This window comes from Rosa chinensis, chromosome 1, assembly GCF_002994745.2.
Source record: "Rosa chinensis cultivar Old Blush chromosome 1, RchiOBHm-V2, whole genome shotgun sequence".
Taxonomy (NCBI): Eukaryota; Viridiplantae; Streptophyta; class Magnoliopsida; order Rosales; family Rosaceae; genus Rosa; species Rosa chinensis.
In genome coordinates, this window is record NC_037088.1 from 28,367,138 (window position 1) to 28,379,503 (window position 12,366).

Sequence of the window (12,366 nt, forward strand, 5' to 3'; positions counted from 1 at the left end):
ATAAAAGAAAGGATACGGCAACAGTTGACAAAAGCGCCACACAACTCGGCAATTAAAACATACACAACAAAAGATGCTCTCACCCCAAAATTCCATATACAGGAGGTTGCCAAGATGAATAAATGACTGAAGCAAAAATACTACAGACACCCATACAGAGACCCAGGAATTAACCTCTCCTATAGTGATCCATGCTTCTTCCCACATTATCAAATAACGTCGTTAAATAACAACATTCATAACTGGAACAAGAAAAAAAAAAAAAAGACAAATCATCTACATTAAAAGCTCCTTCAAGATAACTCTAATACAAACGCTGTCCAGTGAAGACTGCAGTTAGAAGTATTACGAGGGAAATATAAAAAAATCAAGCTGCTGAACCTAAGAACATTGGAGATAATGAAGAACTAGAAATAAATTGGCATTTAAAGAAGCATTTAAAAACCCACCTAAAAAACATGAGAAACTGGGGATGCAAACAAGATGAGTACTGATAACAGAAGCAAATATTTCTTACTTTTCACCATCAATTCATGAGTTACGATGCAGATGTGATATGTATCAACCTATCAGTATCACAAACTAAGATGAGATCTAATTCTATTAACTATTGGTCAAGATCCTGTTTAAGAATGGATGTCGATCAATATTTGTAATTCCAAACGCTAGAAGTTATGTTTTGTAGTTCACAAAACTGTATTAGTTGGAAATTGGGAGTTTGGGACCATGCCTTTCAGTGGAACATAAGTCTAGAGTTGCAATGCAGGTGTAGCCTCTTACTCCAATGGCAAACTACAACTGTAGCTTCGTACTCCAATGGAAAACCTCCACTTTCTTTAGTTCAACCACACAAATATCCCCATCTTAGCTTTCCCTTCAATATAAAGAAGAAAAACTTGAAAATTAGCCAAAACAAATCAAAATGGAGGTTGATATAAAGTGGACAACCGAAAAGCCAAACCGAAATCACAAAAGAAAGCTGACAATATAACCAAACAAAACTACACCTTAGACACTAAGGTAAATCGGGTCAATGAACAATGGCAAGTTGAATAAAAATCATCGACCTTCTGTTTCAATCTTGATTTAATATGTATAACCACCATAATTTGCATATTACTTGATACATCAGACAAAGGAAACACAGAAGATAGGGATGCCTTATTTTTTTGGTTTTAAATGCCAAGTGTTTCAACACACATATATTGAACCTTGGCACTAAAATAAGATGGCATATAAAATAGAAAAAATGCCGCAGATATGTATCCCCCAAATTATATCCAAGAATTAATAGTTACAGTTTTCTTAAAAAATTCAAAAAGCAATGGGTAAGATAATATTGTATGTCTAAATATGTTCAAAACTCTAAATTAGTTTTTATTTTTATTTATTTTATTTTATTTTATTTTATTTTTGGATAGATGGGGGTCCAAAACAGGCCCAAAGAAAACAAAAGCTAAGTTATAGAACTACAAACTTTCCTAAATCTAGGAACTGCACTCAAATCATCAATGAGAATATTGACAACTTGAGGAGGAGGTTGCTCCATGAAGATGGTCCACTCTCAGTGTTCAAACTACACTTGGATAGCACATCAGCAACCATATTGACTTCTCGATACACATGAGAGATAGCGCATCTGTCAAAGCTAGACATCATCTGCAAGCAGTTTCTTTTTTTTTCGAGAAGAAACAGCTTTTTATTAAAAAAGCAAAAATCGAGATACAGGGAGGCGGACAAGGAGTCCGCTTTAATGATCTAAAGAGGGCAGCTAGGGCTATAGGCCTAGCATCTCGTCTAGTAATACTAATCAAGGCTTAGGGGCTTATACTACAGCTGCTTGCCAGTTAAGTATAATGGAAGAAAGATTATAATCCTTGAATTCCTTAGAAATAGAAACCCATAAGGATGCCCAGAACTTGACTCACTCCCACAGGTCTTCCTTCTCCACCCCTCCATAGTTTTCAAATAATCTTTTATTTCTTTCCATCCAGACCACCCAAACTACAGCTAGCACCCCACAACCTCAAAGGGTTCTGGCCTTTTTACCTTTACCAATTATTGATAATATTCTTCAAGGGATGCAGATTATCAACACCAATAGTCATCATCTGGACTAAATTAGTTTTCTGAAGCAATCTGTTGAATATTCATTTAGCCTTTTGTACTTCTTCCTAATCGAGTGGGATGATTTGGGCTTCTTTTTTTTAGCACTCAAATAAAAGACTACAGTTTATTTCTCACAATATCATACAACAACATTTCCATGAGAAACCTTATTAAGATCCCAATTGGTTGATAATACTGGTAAAATGTTAAAAGCTAGCGGACACCAGGAGAGTTTAGAGCCTGAAAAACCCTATTCAGATCCCAAATGAGTCTTTCGGTCCGCTATAACTTGGTAACAGCAAACAGCTACTACATAAACTAGTGTTTTACCTAAATCATGTCCGACGCATAGGACAGTGGAATTAAGCGTTGGAACTTCTTAAATCTGTATCCGACTAGTTATATGGTGTGCCAAACAAACACCAAACTTTTTAAAGAAACAAAACAGCTACGAGTATCCCATATATCGAAGACTTAATGGTCAAATAAGGATGTCATGTCCTACTGCACATGAATATAGGAATTACTGAAAGTTAATCAATAGCGTAGTAACGTGTCATCTCATTAAAGCTATAGATTTCTCTGACTAACAAACTGTAATGCATGTACCTTCCCCATTTTCATAACATGAAATCTTCTTTTGAGACATGTGTTGAGAAAGCAGAGAGAATGGGAGCGAAAGAGCATTTGGAAAATTAGATTTGGGCATAAGAGAAATACGAAAAAACAGATACAGTATAAGAGGGAGCAATTGCTAAATACCTAAATACCCAGGGCAAGAGACAAGATAAATAGATTCATTGTCCATGCTAACTCAGTAGAAAGATGAAGAAGATTGAATACAAGCAGTTATACCCATATATTGATATCAGCTCTTAGAAAAGAAATAAATTCAAAATTTTAAAAATAGTGTGCATTTGCTTTACTCATTCCATCCAAAGAAATTAGTCATAGAAACATGAAAATTATAATTCAGGAAAAGAAAAGAGGAAAGAATATAAAATTAAGCTGAAGTGAATGAAAGCCAAACTCAATCAGGTATTTTAACATTGTCTCTATGAGATGGAAAGATAACCCTACTTCAAATTGGAATTAAAGAACTACTTACAAATAAACCTCTGTTTATCTAATACATTATTAATTTGAATGTTTTAGTAAGAATTGAATGACATAATCTCACAAAGAATAGGTAAGGTGAATAAAGAATAAAAGAAATTTGGTGAATGAAAAGTGAAACAAGCAAATAAACAATAGATAACAGAAGAAAGGAGATCAGATAGCACCAGACATGAAAACCCAACCTACCTGAAGATAGAGGAGATGGTCTTGTTGCTGTAATGAGATTACTGGAGGGTGAGGGAAGAATCTAGTTTTATCCTGCTGCAGATAACATCAGTTGTTGCAACAACTTATTCCAACTGTCACAGAATGATTTGAGTAGTACTTGACTGTGTATGATCCATTTTAACCCAATTTAATGCTATCACTTAGATTTGTTTAAATAGTCCAACCCCATGCTCTAGCTTGCCTGGAAAACAAGCCTTACAAGTGCTGCTTCAGGTGCATAATTTATCCATAAGCTTTTTGTTCTTAATGGAATGCCAATCTCGCAAAAACTCAGGTGCCCCCACTGTACTCCTCTACTGTCAGATCTTATGGAGTCCACATGTCACTTTAATTCTGCCTATATAAGTCTGAAGATATCCCAAGTAAGAATTCCTGTAATTGAAAAATCTTCATGTACATTCAAATCATTGCTTGGTATATACCCAATCTTCTTCATTTGTTTATGTAAATCGTAAAGTGCAGAATATATAAGTTGAGATTGGCAATGAGACTTATCACCAACCACAAACACATGCACCATATTTCCAACTTCTATCCAACTGCAACCGGGCTGCTTTTTGAACCCCTTCTCTTTCATTTTTATCCTCATCTTTGCAGCTTCTCTCCAATTCCCAGATCTAGCAAAAAAATTCCACAACAACGAGTACCTGCCTGCATCATCTGGTCCCTCCTTTAAGAGCTTCTCTGCAGCTAGCTTCCCGGTATCCATGTTATGATGATCAATAAATCCAGCAAGAAGAGCGCCCCACTTAGATGCTGATGGGTTGGTCGCAAGCTTCTCGAGGATACCAAAAGCCTCCTTCAGCCTTCCTGCTCGACCACAAAGATCAACTAAGCAAGTGTAATGCTCTTCCCTCACTTGTATTGACCCATCTCTAAGAAGCTCATCAAAAAGATTTAGTCCCTCCTCCACCAAACCTGGCTGCATGCAGAAAGCAGCCCCACATAAGTAACATCATCAGGTTTGCACCCCAATTGCCGCATTTCATTATAAAAGTTAATTGCCTCAATACCACATCCATGATGTGCATAGGCTGCATTTATTCCGTTTGAGGAGATCAAATCCCTATGGATTGTCAATCCATCTTCAAACATCCTCCTAGCAGAGACTAACTCCCCGCACTTTGAATACATGTTTATGAGTGCAGACACCAAATATAAACATTCCTGATAAACTGTTTTAGTTATCATCTGATGTATTTGACATCCCTCACAAAGGACAGCTAAGTTACTGCAAGCACTCAAGATACTAACAAAAGTTCCTGATTAGGTTTCACCCCATCATCTGCCACCATTTTGAGAAAATCATCAATGCATCTTCATTTTTTCCATCTTGTACACACCCAGTGATCATTGTAGTCCAGGACATAGCATTCTTCTGTGGCATTTTCATAAACAAGTTCCATGCCCGCTTTAAATCCCCATTCTGAATAAAGCCAGTAATCATCGTATTCCATGAAGGCATATCCCTCTCCGGCATCCTCTCAAACAATTCAAGAGCATCCTTCAGCCTTCCATTCTGAGCATAACCCGTGATCATTGCAGTCCACTACACCACATTCCTTCTCGGCATCCTATCAAAAACTTCTCTAGCTTCATCGATCCTGCCATTTCTTGAAAACTCCGCAACCATTGCGGTCCACGAAATAACATCCCTTTCGGGCATCAAACAAAACAGCCTCCTGGCCTCCTCAATCCTCCCACATTGCGCCAGAGCTGTTAAAACCATATTCCAAGAAACCACATTGGGTTGGGCACATTGGGTTCTTTCTTCAGCTCAGATTTAGTAATGGAATGGATATTACATCGGTTTAATTTAGGAATAGTATTTCCAGTGTAGTAAGGGAATAGAACAACCGAACAACAAGAGTGAGCCATTCCATTTCCAACTTGATTCTGTCCAAATATCTCTGAACGCTTATACGTTAAAATCTAGATTCCGAGGCCAATAAAACGAGATAAACAGATTCATTCTACATGCTAAATCCGCAGCAATCTTTTAGCTACTATTGCTGTCAAGCCACTCTGCATAAGATTTATGTGCCTGCCTGTGTCATGAGATAAAACCAAGATTAGGTGATTACATATTGTGAACAAAATATCTATGTCACAGATATTCACTCAACTGTACTGAAATGAACAACTAGAACCAATCCCATAATCGCTAGCAACTAATTAAGATTATGGAGTAGTGGAACAAATTTGTACCTTGAAAAAGATGGACTATAAGGGAAAGATGATTGAATCTATGCACATATATCGATATCACCTCTTAGAAAAAATTAAATTCAAAAATTCAAAAAGAGCGAGCATTTGGTTTCCTCATTCTGTATAAGAACTTAGTCAAAAGAAAGATAGGATCTATGATTCAGGAAAAAGAAAAAGAAAAAAAATTAAAATGAAAGAAAATCAAAGTCCATCAGGAATTTTAACAATGTCCCAACAGGATGGAAAGATAACAAAGCTACTTCAAATTGGAATTGAGGAACTACATACAAATCAACCTTAGTTTATCCAATACATTTTTTATTATTAAGTTTGAATATTTTGGTAAGAATTTAATAATGTAATCTTACAAAGATTAAGTCAGCGAATATAAAAAATAAAAGAACCATCAAACTTGGTGAATAAAAAGTGATTAACTAAACCAGCATGCATGTTCATCAAGCTCAGCTTCAGTTTGGTTTAAAATATAATAATAAACAAATAAACAGTGGATAGCAGAAGAAAAGGAAATCAGAAAGCAGCAGAGATGAAAACCCAAACCTACCAGAAGATAGATGAGATGGTCACATTGCTGTAATAGAGGTAACCACCGGTTGCTGCTAGAGATTGGCCGCTGGAGGGTGAGGGTGAGGGTGAGGAAAGAATCTAACTTTATCTGGGTCTAGATGTAATCAGTTGTCGTAATGACTTGATTGCCATTTTAAACACAATTTAACACCAACACCAATATTTGTCTAAAACAGTCCAACCCCATGCTTTAGCCTGCCCGCCAAACTAGCCATACAAGTACTGCTTCAGGTGCATTATTTAATTATAAGCTTTTTGCTCTTAATGGAATGCCAAATCTTATGAAGTCCACATATCACTGTAATTCTGCCTATTGAAGTTTCAAATATCCCAAGTAAGAATTTATGTAATTGAAATATCTTCATCCACATTCAAATCATTTCTTGGTACATACCCAATCTTCTTCATTTGTTTATGTAAATCGTGAAGTGCAGAATATATAGGTTGAGATTGGCAATGAGACTTATCACCGACCACAAACACATGCACCATATTTCCAATTTCTATCCAACTGCAACCAGGCTGCTTTTTCAACCCCTTCTCTTTCATTTTAATCCTCATCTTTGCAGCTTCTCTCCAATTCCCAGATCTAGCATAAAAGTTCCACAACAACGAGTAACTTCCTGCATCATCTGGTCCCTCCTTTAAAAGCTTCTCTGCAGCTAGCTTCCCAGTATCCATGTTACGATGATCGATACATCCAGCAAGAAGAGCCCCCCAAATAGATGCTGATGGGTTGGTCCCAAGCTTCTCAAGGATATCAAAAGCCTCCTTCAGCCTCCCTGCTCGACCACAAAGATCAACTAAGCAAGTGTAGTGATCTTCCCTCACTTGTATTGACCCATCTCTAAGAAGCTCATCAAAAAGATTTAGTCCCTCCTCCACCAAACCAGCATGGCTGCATGCAGAAAGCAGCCCAACATAAGTAACATCATCAGGTTTGCACCCCAATTGCCGCATTTCATTATACAAGTTAATTGCCTCAATACCACATCCATGATGTGCATAGGCTGCAATCATTCCATTCCAGGAGATAAAATCCCTATGGATTGTCGATCCATCTTCAAACATCTTCCTAGCAGAGACTAACTCACCACATTTTGAATACATGTTTATGAGTGCAGACACCAAATGTACACATTCCTGATAAACTGTTTTACTTATCATCTGATGTATTTGACGTCCCTCACAAAGACCAGCTAAGTTACTACAAGCACTCAAGATACTGACAAAAGTTCCCTGATTAGGTCTCACCCCATTATCAGCCACCATTTTCGAAAAGATCATCAATGCATCTTCATTTCTCCCATCTTGTACATACCCAGTGATCATTGTAGTCCATGATATGACATTCTTCTGTGGCATTTGAATAAATAAGTCCCGCGCGCGCTTTAAATCCCCATTCTGAATAAAGGCAGTAACCATCGTATTCCACGAAGGCATGTCCCTCTCCGGCATCCTCTCAAACAGTTCAAGAGCCTCCTCCAGCCTCCCATTCTGAGCATAACCCGTGATCATTGCATTCCACGAGACCACATTCCTTCTAGGCATCATATCAAAAACTTCTCTAGCTTCATCGATCCTGCCATTTCTTGAAAACCCCGCAACCATTGCGGTCCACGAAATAACATCCCTTTCCGGCATGAAACCAAACAGCCTCCTGGCCTCCTCAATCCTCCCGCATTGCGCCAGAGCCGTCAAAACCGTGTTCCAAGAAACCACATTCCTCTCCGGCATCCTCTCAAACAACTCCAACGCCTGATCAACCTGCCGGCTCCTCGCGTACCCATCAATCATAGTGTTCCAAGAAACCACATTCCTGACCGGCATTTGATAGAACAACCACTCAGCCTCCTTAATCCGCCTCAGCCTTATATACCCGCCAACCAAGGCAGTCCAAGTGATGACATTCTTCTCAGCATCGGGTCTATCAAACAGCCTCCTGGCCTCCTCCACCATCCCGCACTTGATGTACGCCGTGATCACCGTCGTCCACGTCACCACGTCTCTCTCAGGCATTTCGTCGAACACCTGGCGGGCTTCTCCAACTTTGCCGTCTCTGCTGAGCTTCGTGATCAGCCAGTTGGACTTGGCCACGTCGGAGCTGGCACTGTAGTCTCTGTCCGGCATTGTGATTCTGGGTGAGGCTTTCTGGGTCATGGAGTGGTATGCAAGTCTGGGAGTACGGAGAGCTTGACCAAAACTCAAGAGTGGTAATCTGGCTCTGTTCATAACATGTGTCATACTATTATTCGTTGAGCTGACCTAAGAGTTGAGCTCGACCTGAGACGACGACGGTCTGCCTTCGCCGGCGTCCGTCGAGATGGACGATTAACTGGTCTGACTAGACAATAATGCCGAGATTTTCATCCCCTGTTCCCCTTCTGTTGACGCCGCAACGGTTTTCTTTTGTTTATAGTTTGACAATTTTAGCCCCAGCTCCATATAGACTATGAAGGCTATTTTGGTACTTCTGTTCTGTCATGCCCAAAATCTCCAACTCACCAACTAGTAGCATACTCAACGCAATTGTTGCTCCATTAGCATGAGTCATCCTCCCGGAGCTCCGGCGGCCATTGAGGGCATTGATGACATCGATTCTATAGAGATAGCTTAGTTAGCACTAATCAATCTATCTAGCTATACTGTGAAGGGAAGCATAGAGTTTGTTCTCACAGGCTCCACCAAATTTAAAAGAAATATGAAATGCATTATTGGCCATTAGCCAAAACGCCTCACGTATGTTTGATGAAGCGAGTATTAAACACATTTTCAGAGAATGCAACTACACTGCAGATGGTCTTGCTAAGGGCAGCTTAAGCCATGATCCTAGCATTGTTCTGTTCTCTAGTCCTCCTCCATGCTTCTAGTGCTTTTCTAGATGATCTATGTAATTTTTCCAGAACTAGGAGAGTTAGGGTTAGCCCTTTGGGCTAGTTTTCTTTCTTATTCTCCTGTTTAGGCCTTCTTCACCTCCCTTGTAACCAAAATAAAAAATAAATAAAAAACGCCTCACGTTTGAACATACTAATCCAATTGCTTATCCATAATCAAAGACTGCCTCAGAGTTAGACAAGTTAGACATAACACAAACTTACCATTTCCGAAATAAATATGTTATTTAGAAATGTATGATTCGGGTCGTAGACCTGAAAGACAAACAAGCAGTGAGGAACTACATAATCCAAAACTTCTTAAAAGAAACTAACACATAATAGTAATATATATTAACCACTGCCCAGGTACTCAGCTTCAGAATTTCTATCTAAGAAAGTCGGTTGAAATGAATTATATCAAGATCCCACTTAAATATTTCTACCAAACCAATAAGGGCACATTACTAAGAACGTACCATGTCTATCCAAACTCCCTTATAAACAAATGAACCAATTTTTGTGTTATGATTTTAGGTGCTTCAGGTTTTGTTTGGTTTTCTTTTAGTAGTTGTGGCACATAAATGGGGAACTGCTAGATACAGGTTTAGATATTTTGTAGCATAAATTTATTTTGTGGTTGTCATTGACGGCCTATCTGAATAGGATGATGTTTATGAAAGCAACCAGGAAAAGCAATCTAAATCGTTCATATATGTTTCCAATAATGAGGGTTTTGGAAAGATAGTTGCACGTACTAGTGGTAAGGTATAAATCATCTACATTACAAACACTGTTCAGTGAAGACTGCAGTTAGAAGTATGAGGAGGGAAATATTAAAAAATAAAATAAAGCTGCTGAACCTAAGAACATTTGAGATAATGAATAACTAGAAAATTGGCATTTAAAGAAGCATCTGAAAACTGTCCCGAAGAAACATGAGAAACTGGGTATGCAAACTAGTTGAGTACTGATAACATAAGCAAAAATTTCTTATTTCTCATCATCAATTCACAGGATGCAGATGTGATATGTATCAGCCTATCAGTATCACAAACTAAAATTAGATCTAATTCTATTAACTATTGGTCAAGATCTTGTTGAAGGATTGATGTTGATCAATCTTTGTAATTCCAAAAGCCACAAGTTAATTATGTTTTGTAGTTCACAAAACTATATTAGTTGCAAAATTGGGACATGCCTTTCAGTGGAACACAAGTCTAGAGTTGCAATGCAGATGTAACCTCTTACACCAATGGCAAACCTCAGCTTTCTTAACTTCAACCACACAAATATTCCCATCTTAGCTTTCCCTTCAATATAAAGAAGAAAAACTTGCAAATTAGCCAAAACAAATCAAAATGGAGGTTAATATAAAGTGGACACATGAAAAGCCAAACCAAAATCACAAAACAAAGTTGACAAAACAACATAAAGTGGACACATGAAAAGCCAAACCAAAATCACAAAACAAAGTTGACAAAACAACCAAACAAAATTACACCTAAATCGGGTCAATGAACAATGGCAAGTTGAAAAAAAAAAAATTAACAATGAACTTTGCATGAAAGATTGGCGTTCCAATTAACTTGTTATCTTTGCTTAAATCAATCAAACTTTCATTGTGCGTCTTGCATTGAATATGTTTTTGTTAGTGAGTAGCTATCACTAGTAATTGCATGTTTATTAATAGGATTGACTATGGTGCGTTCATCTAGTTAATTAATTAAGGGAAGTAATAAAAACTTTGTATGCATTCATCCATGTTCTTGATTTCTTTCTTTGACATGTTTGATTCATAATTGATGTTTGGATTCCTTGTTAACGTGTTAGTGGTGGTTGTTTCATCTTTGCTTCTCCATTCACCTATTTCTATCTTGATTTAGATTTATTTGTCATTAGTTTAGTTAGATTAGAATACATCTTCTTTTAATCCCTCTTCTTTTTGTGATACATGTTTATATATTTTGTTTATATTATTTTGTTTATTTTATAACTCTAACATTTTTGACAAGATTTATACCCCAATTCCCGGCTTAGAATGACACCCGACTGATTGTCAATCAATTCAAACCCACAAAATTACACCCTACACTTGTACTTGAACCCAAATCTCATCTTTTATGGTTTAGTTTTTCTTTCATGAATAATTAATGAAACAATACTAGGAACCAAGGATTGCCTACACTTATGAAACGGAATACTTCACCAAAGAAAAAGAAAACATTACTTCATAGAAAGAAGTATAATACTTAAAGGATACATGTATTTCTCCTGATCCTGTATTTACTAAAGCTGGTTATACGAAAACGCAATATAATATTAAATGTAGCTTAGAATGGTTGAACCTAATATATTGCATCTTTTATTAGTTTGACATTAGCTGGAATTCTGAGATTCCTCAACAAGAACGTAACTTCACTCAACAAGACACCACACTGGTTTCAGAAATTGAGGCATAAGGAAGGCTGGGAACGCTTGTTGAGCAAAAAAGATATATACTCACTTGAGATATAGAGTTTAGGAAAACAACATTTTGGTCTCTATGGTAGAGTGCACTACTGCACTCTACAAGAAAGACGCGAAAGAGACAATTTACTTGTCAGCCAAACAGTTGGTAGATGCGGTGAAAACATAAAAGCTGACCATATAAAGTGTTTGCATCAGGAAGAAAAAGGGATTACACTAGCTGGAAATTGGCCAAAACATAATAAGAAACCACGAAAAGTAAGTACTTAAATTCTGACTGAAGAAATCAAAAATCAACCGAAAATGGTTGAAGAGGTAATTAAGTATGATGCTGAAATTGTTGCTGGACCTATGGGGCAATTGGTTGTAAATGATAGGTTTTGGCAGATTCATGCAGTTCATATTAAAATGAACTATAGCTCATTCTGGTTCAAGCCTAGTTGCAAGGTGGCCATGTGTATTATAGCTCGCGCTCCTGATCGTCAGGTCCTTCTTACAGCGTGTGAGATCAGGGTGGCTACTTCTGCCTCTAAGGCAAAAGCTAAGGCCTGCCTCCTAGCCTTGCGCTTGGCTGCTGAACGCCTCCATGGCCCTTTTGTGATGGAGTCACATTTCTTTCATACTAGATTCTCAACATTTGAAGCTTTCATGGCATCACTTACACTATGTGTTGCTGCGTTCATTTCTTAGTATCGGCAGCTGAATTTGCAGTGGAGCAAATGTGAGAGGCATCAAAATAGAACTGCTTCGAGAATTGCACAACTGGCCTTAGAAG

General features: G+C 37.8%; 2 protein-coding genes across 2 annotated transcripts; both read right to left on the reverse strand.

The window, feature by feature from the left end:
* Window positions 1-254: 254 nt before the first annotated feature.
* LOC112164359 (pentatricopeptide repeat-containing protein At2g35030, mitochondrial) lies at window positions 255-5,334 on the reverse strand. The gene is given in 6 exon segments (XM_040505839.1): window positions 255-874; window positions 3,415-4,377; window positions 4,380-4,721; window positions 4,724-4,756; window positions 4,759-5,232; window positions 5,319-5,334. Coding segments are annotated over 5 exon segments (1,449 nt in total). The 3' UTR covers window positions 255-874; window positions 3,415-3,793.
* A 1,123-nt stretch (window positions 5,335-6,457) lies between these two features.
* On the reverse strand, window positions 6,458-9,286 carry LOC112192621 (pentatricopeptide repeat-containing protein At2g35030, mitochondrial). The gene has a single exon (XM_040512653.1). It carries the CDS (start codon window positions 8,491-8,493, stop codon window positions 6,592-6,594), a length of 1,902 nt encoding a protein of 633 aa, XP_040368587.1. The 5' UTR covers window positions 8,494-9,286; the 3' UTR covers window positions 6,458-6,591.
* Between the last annotated feature and the right edge of the window lie 3,080 nt (window positions 9,287-12,366).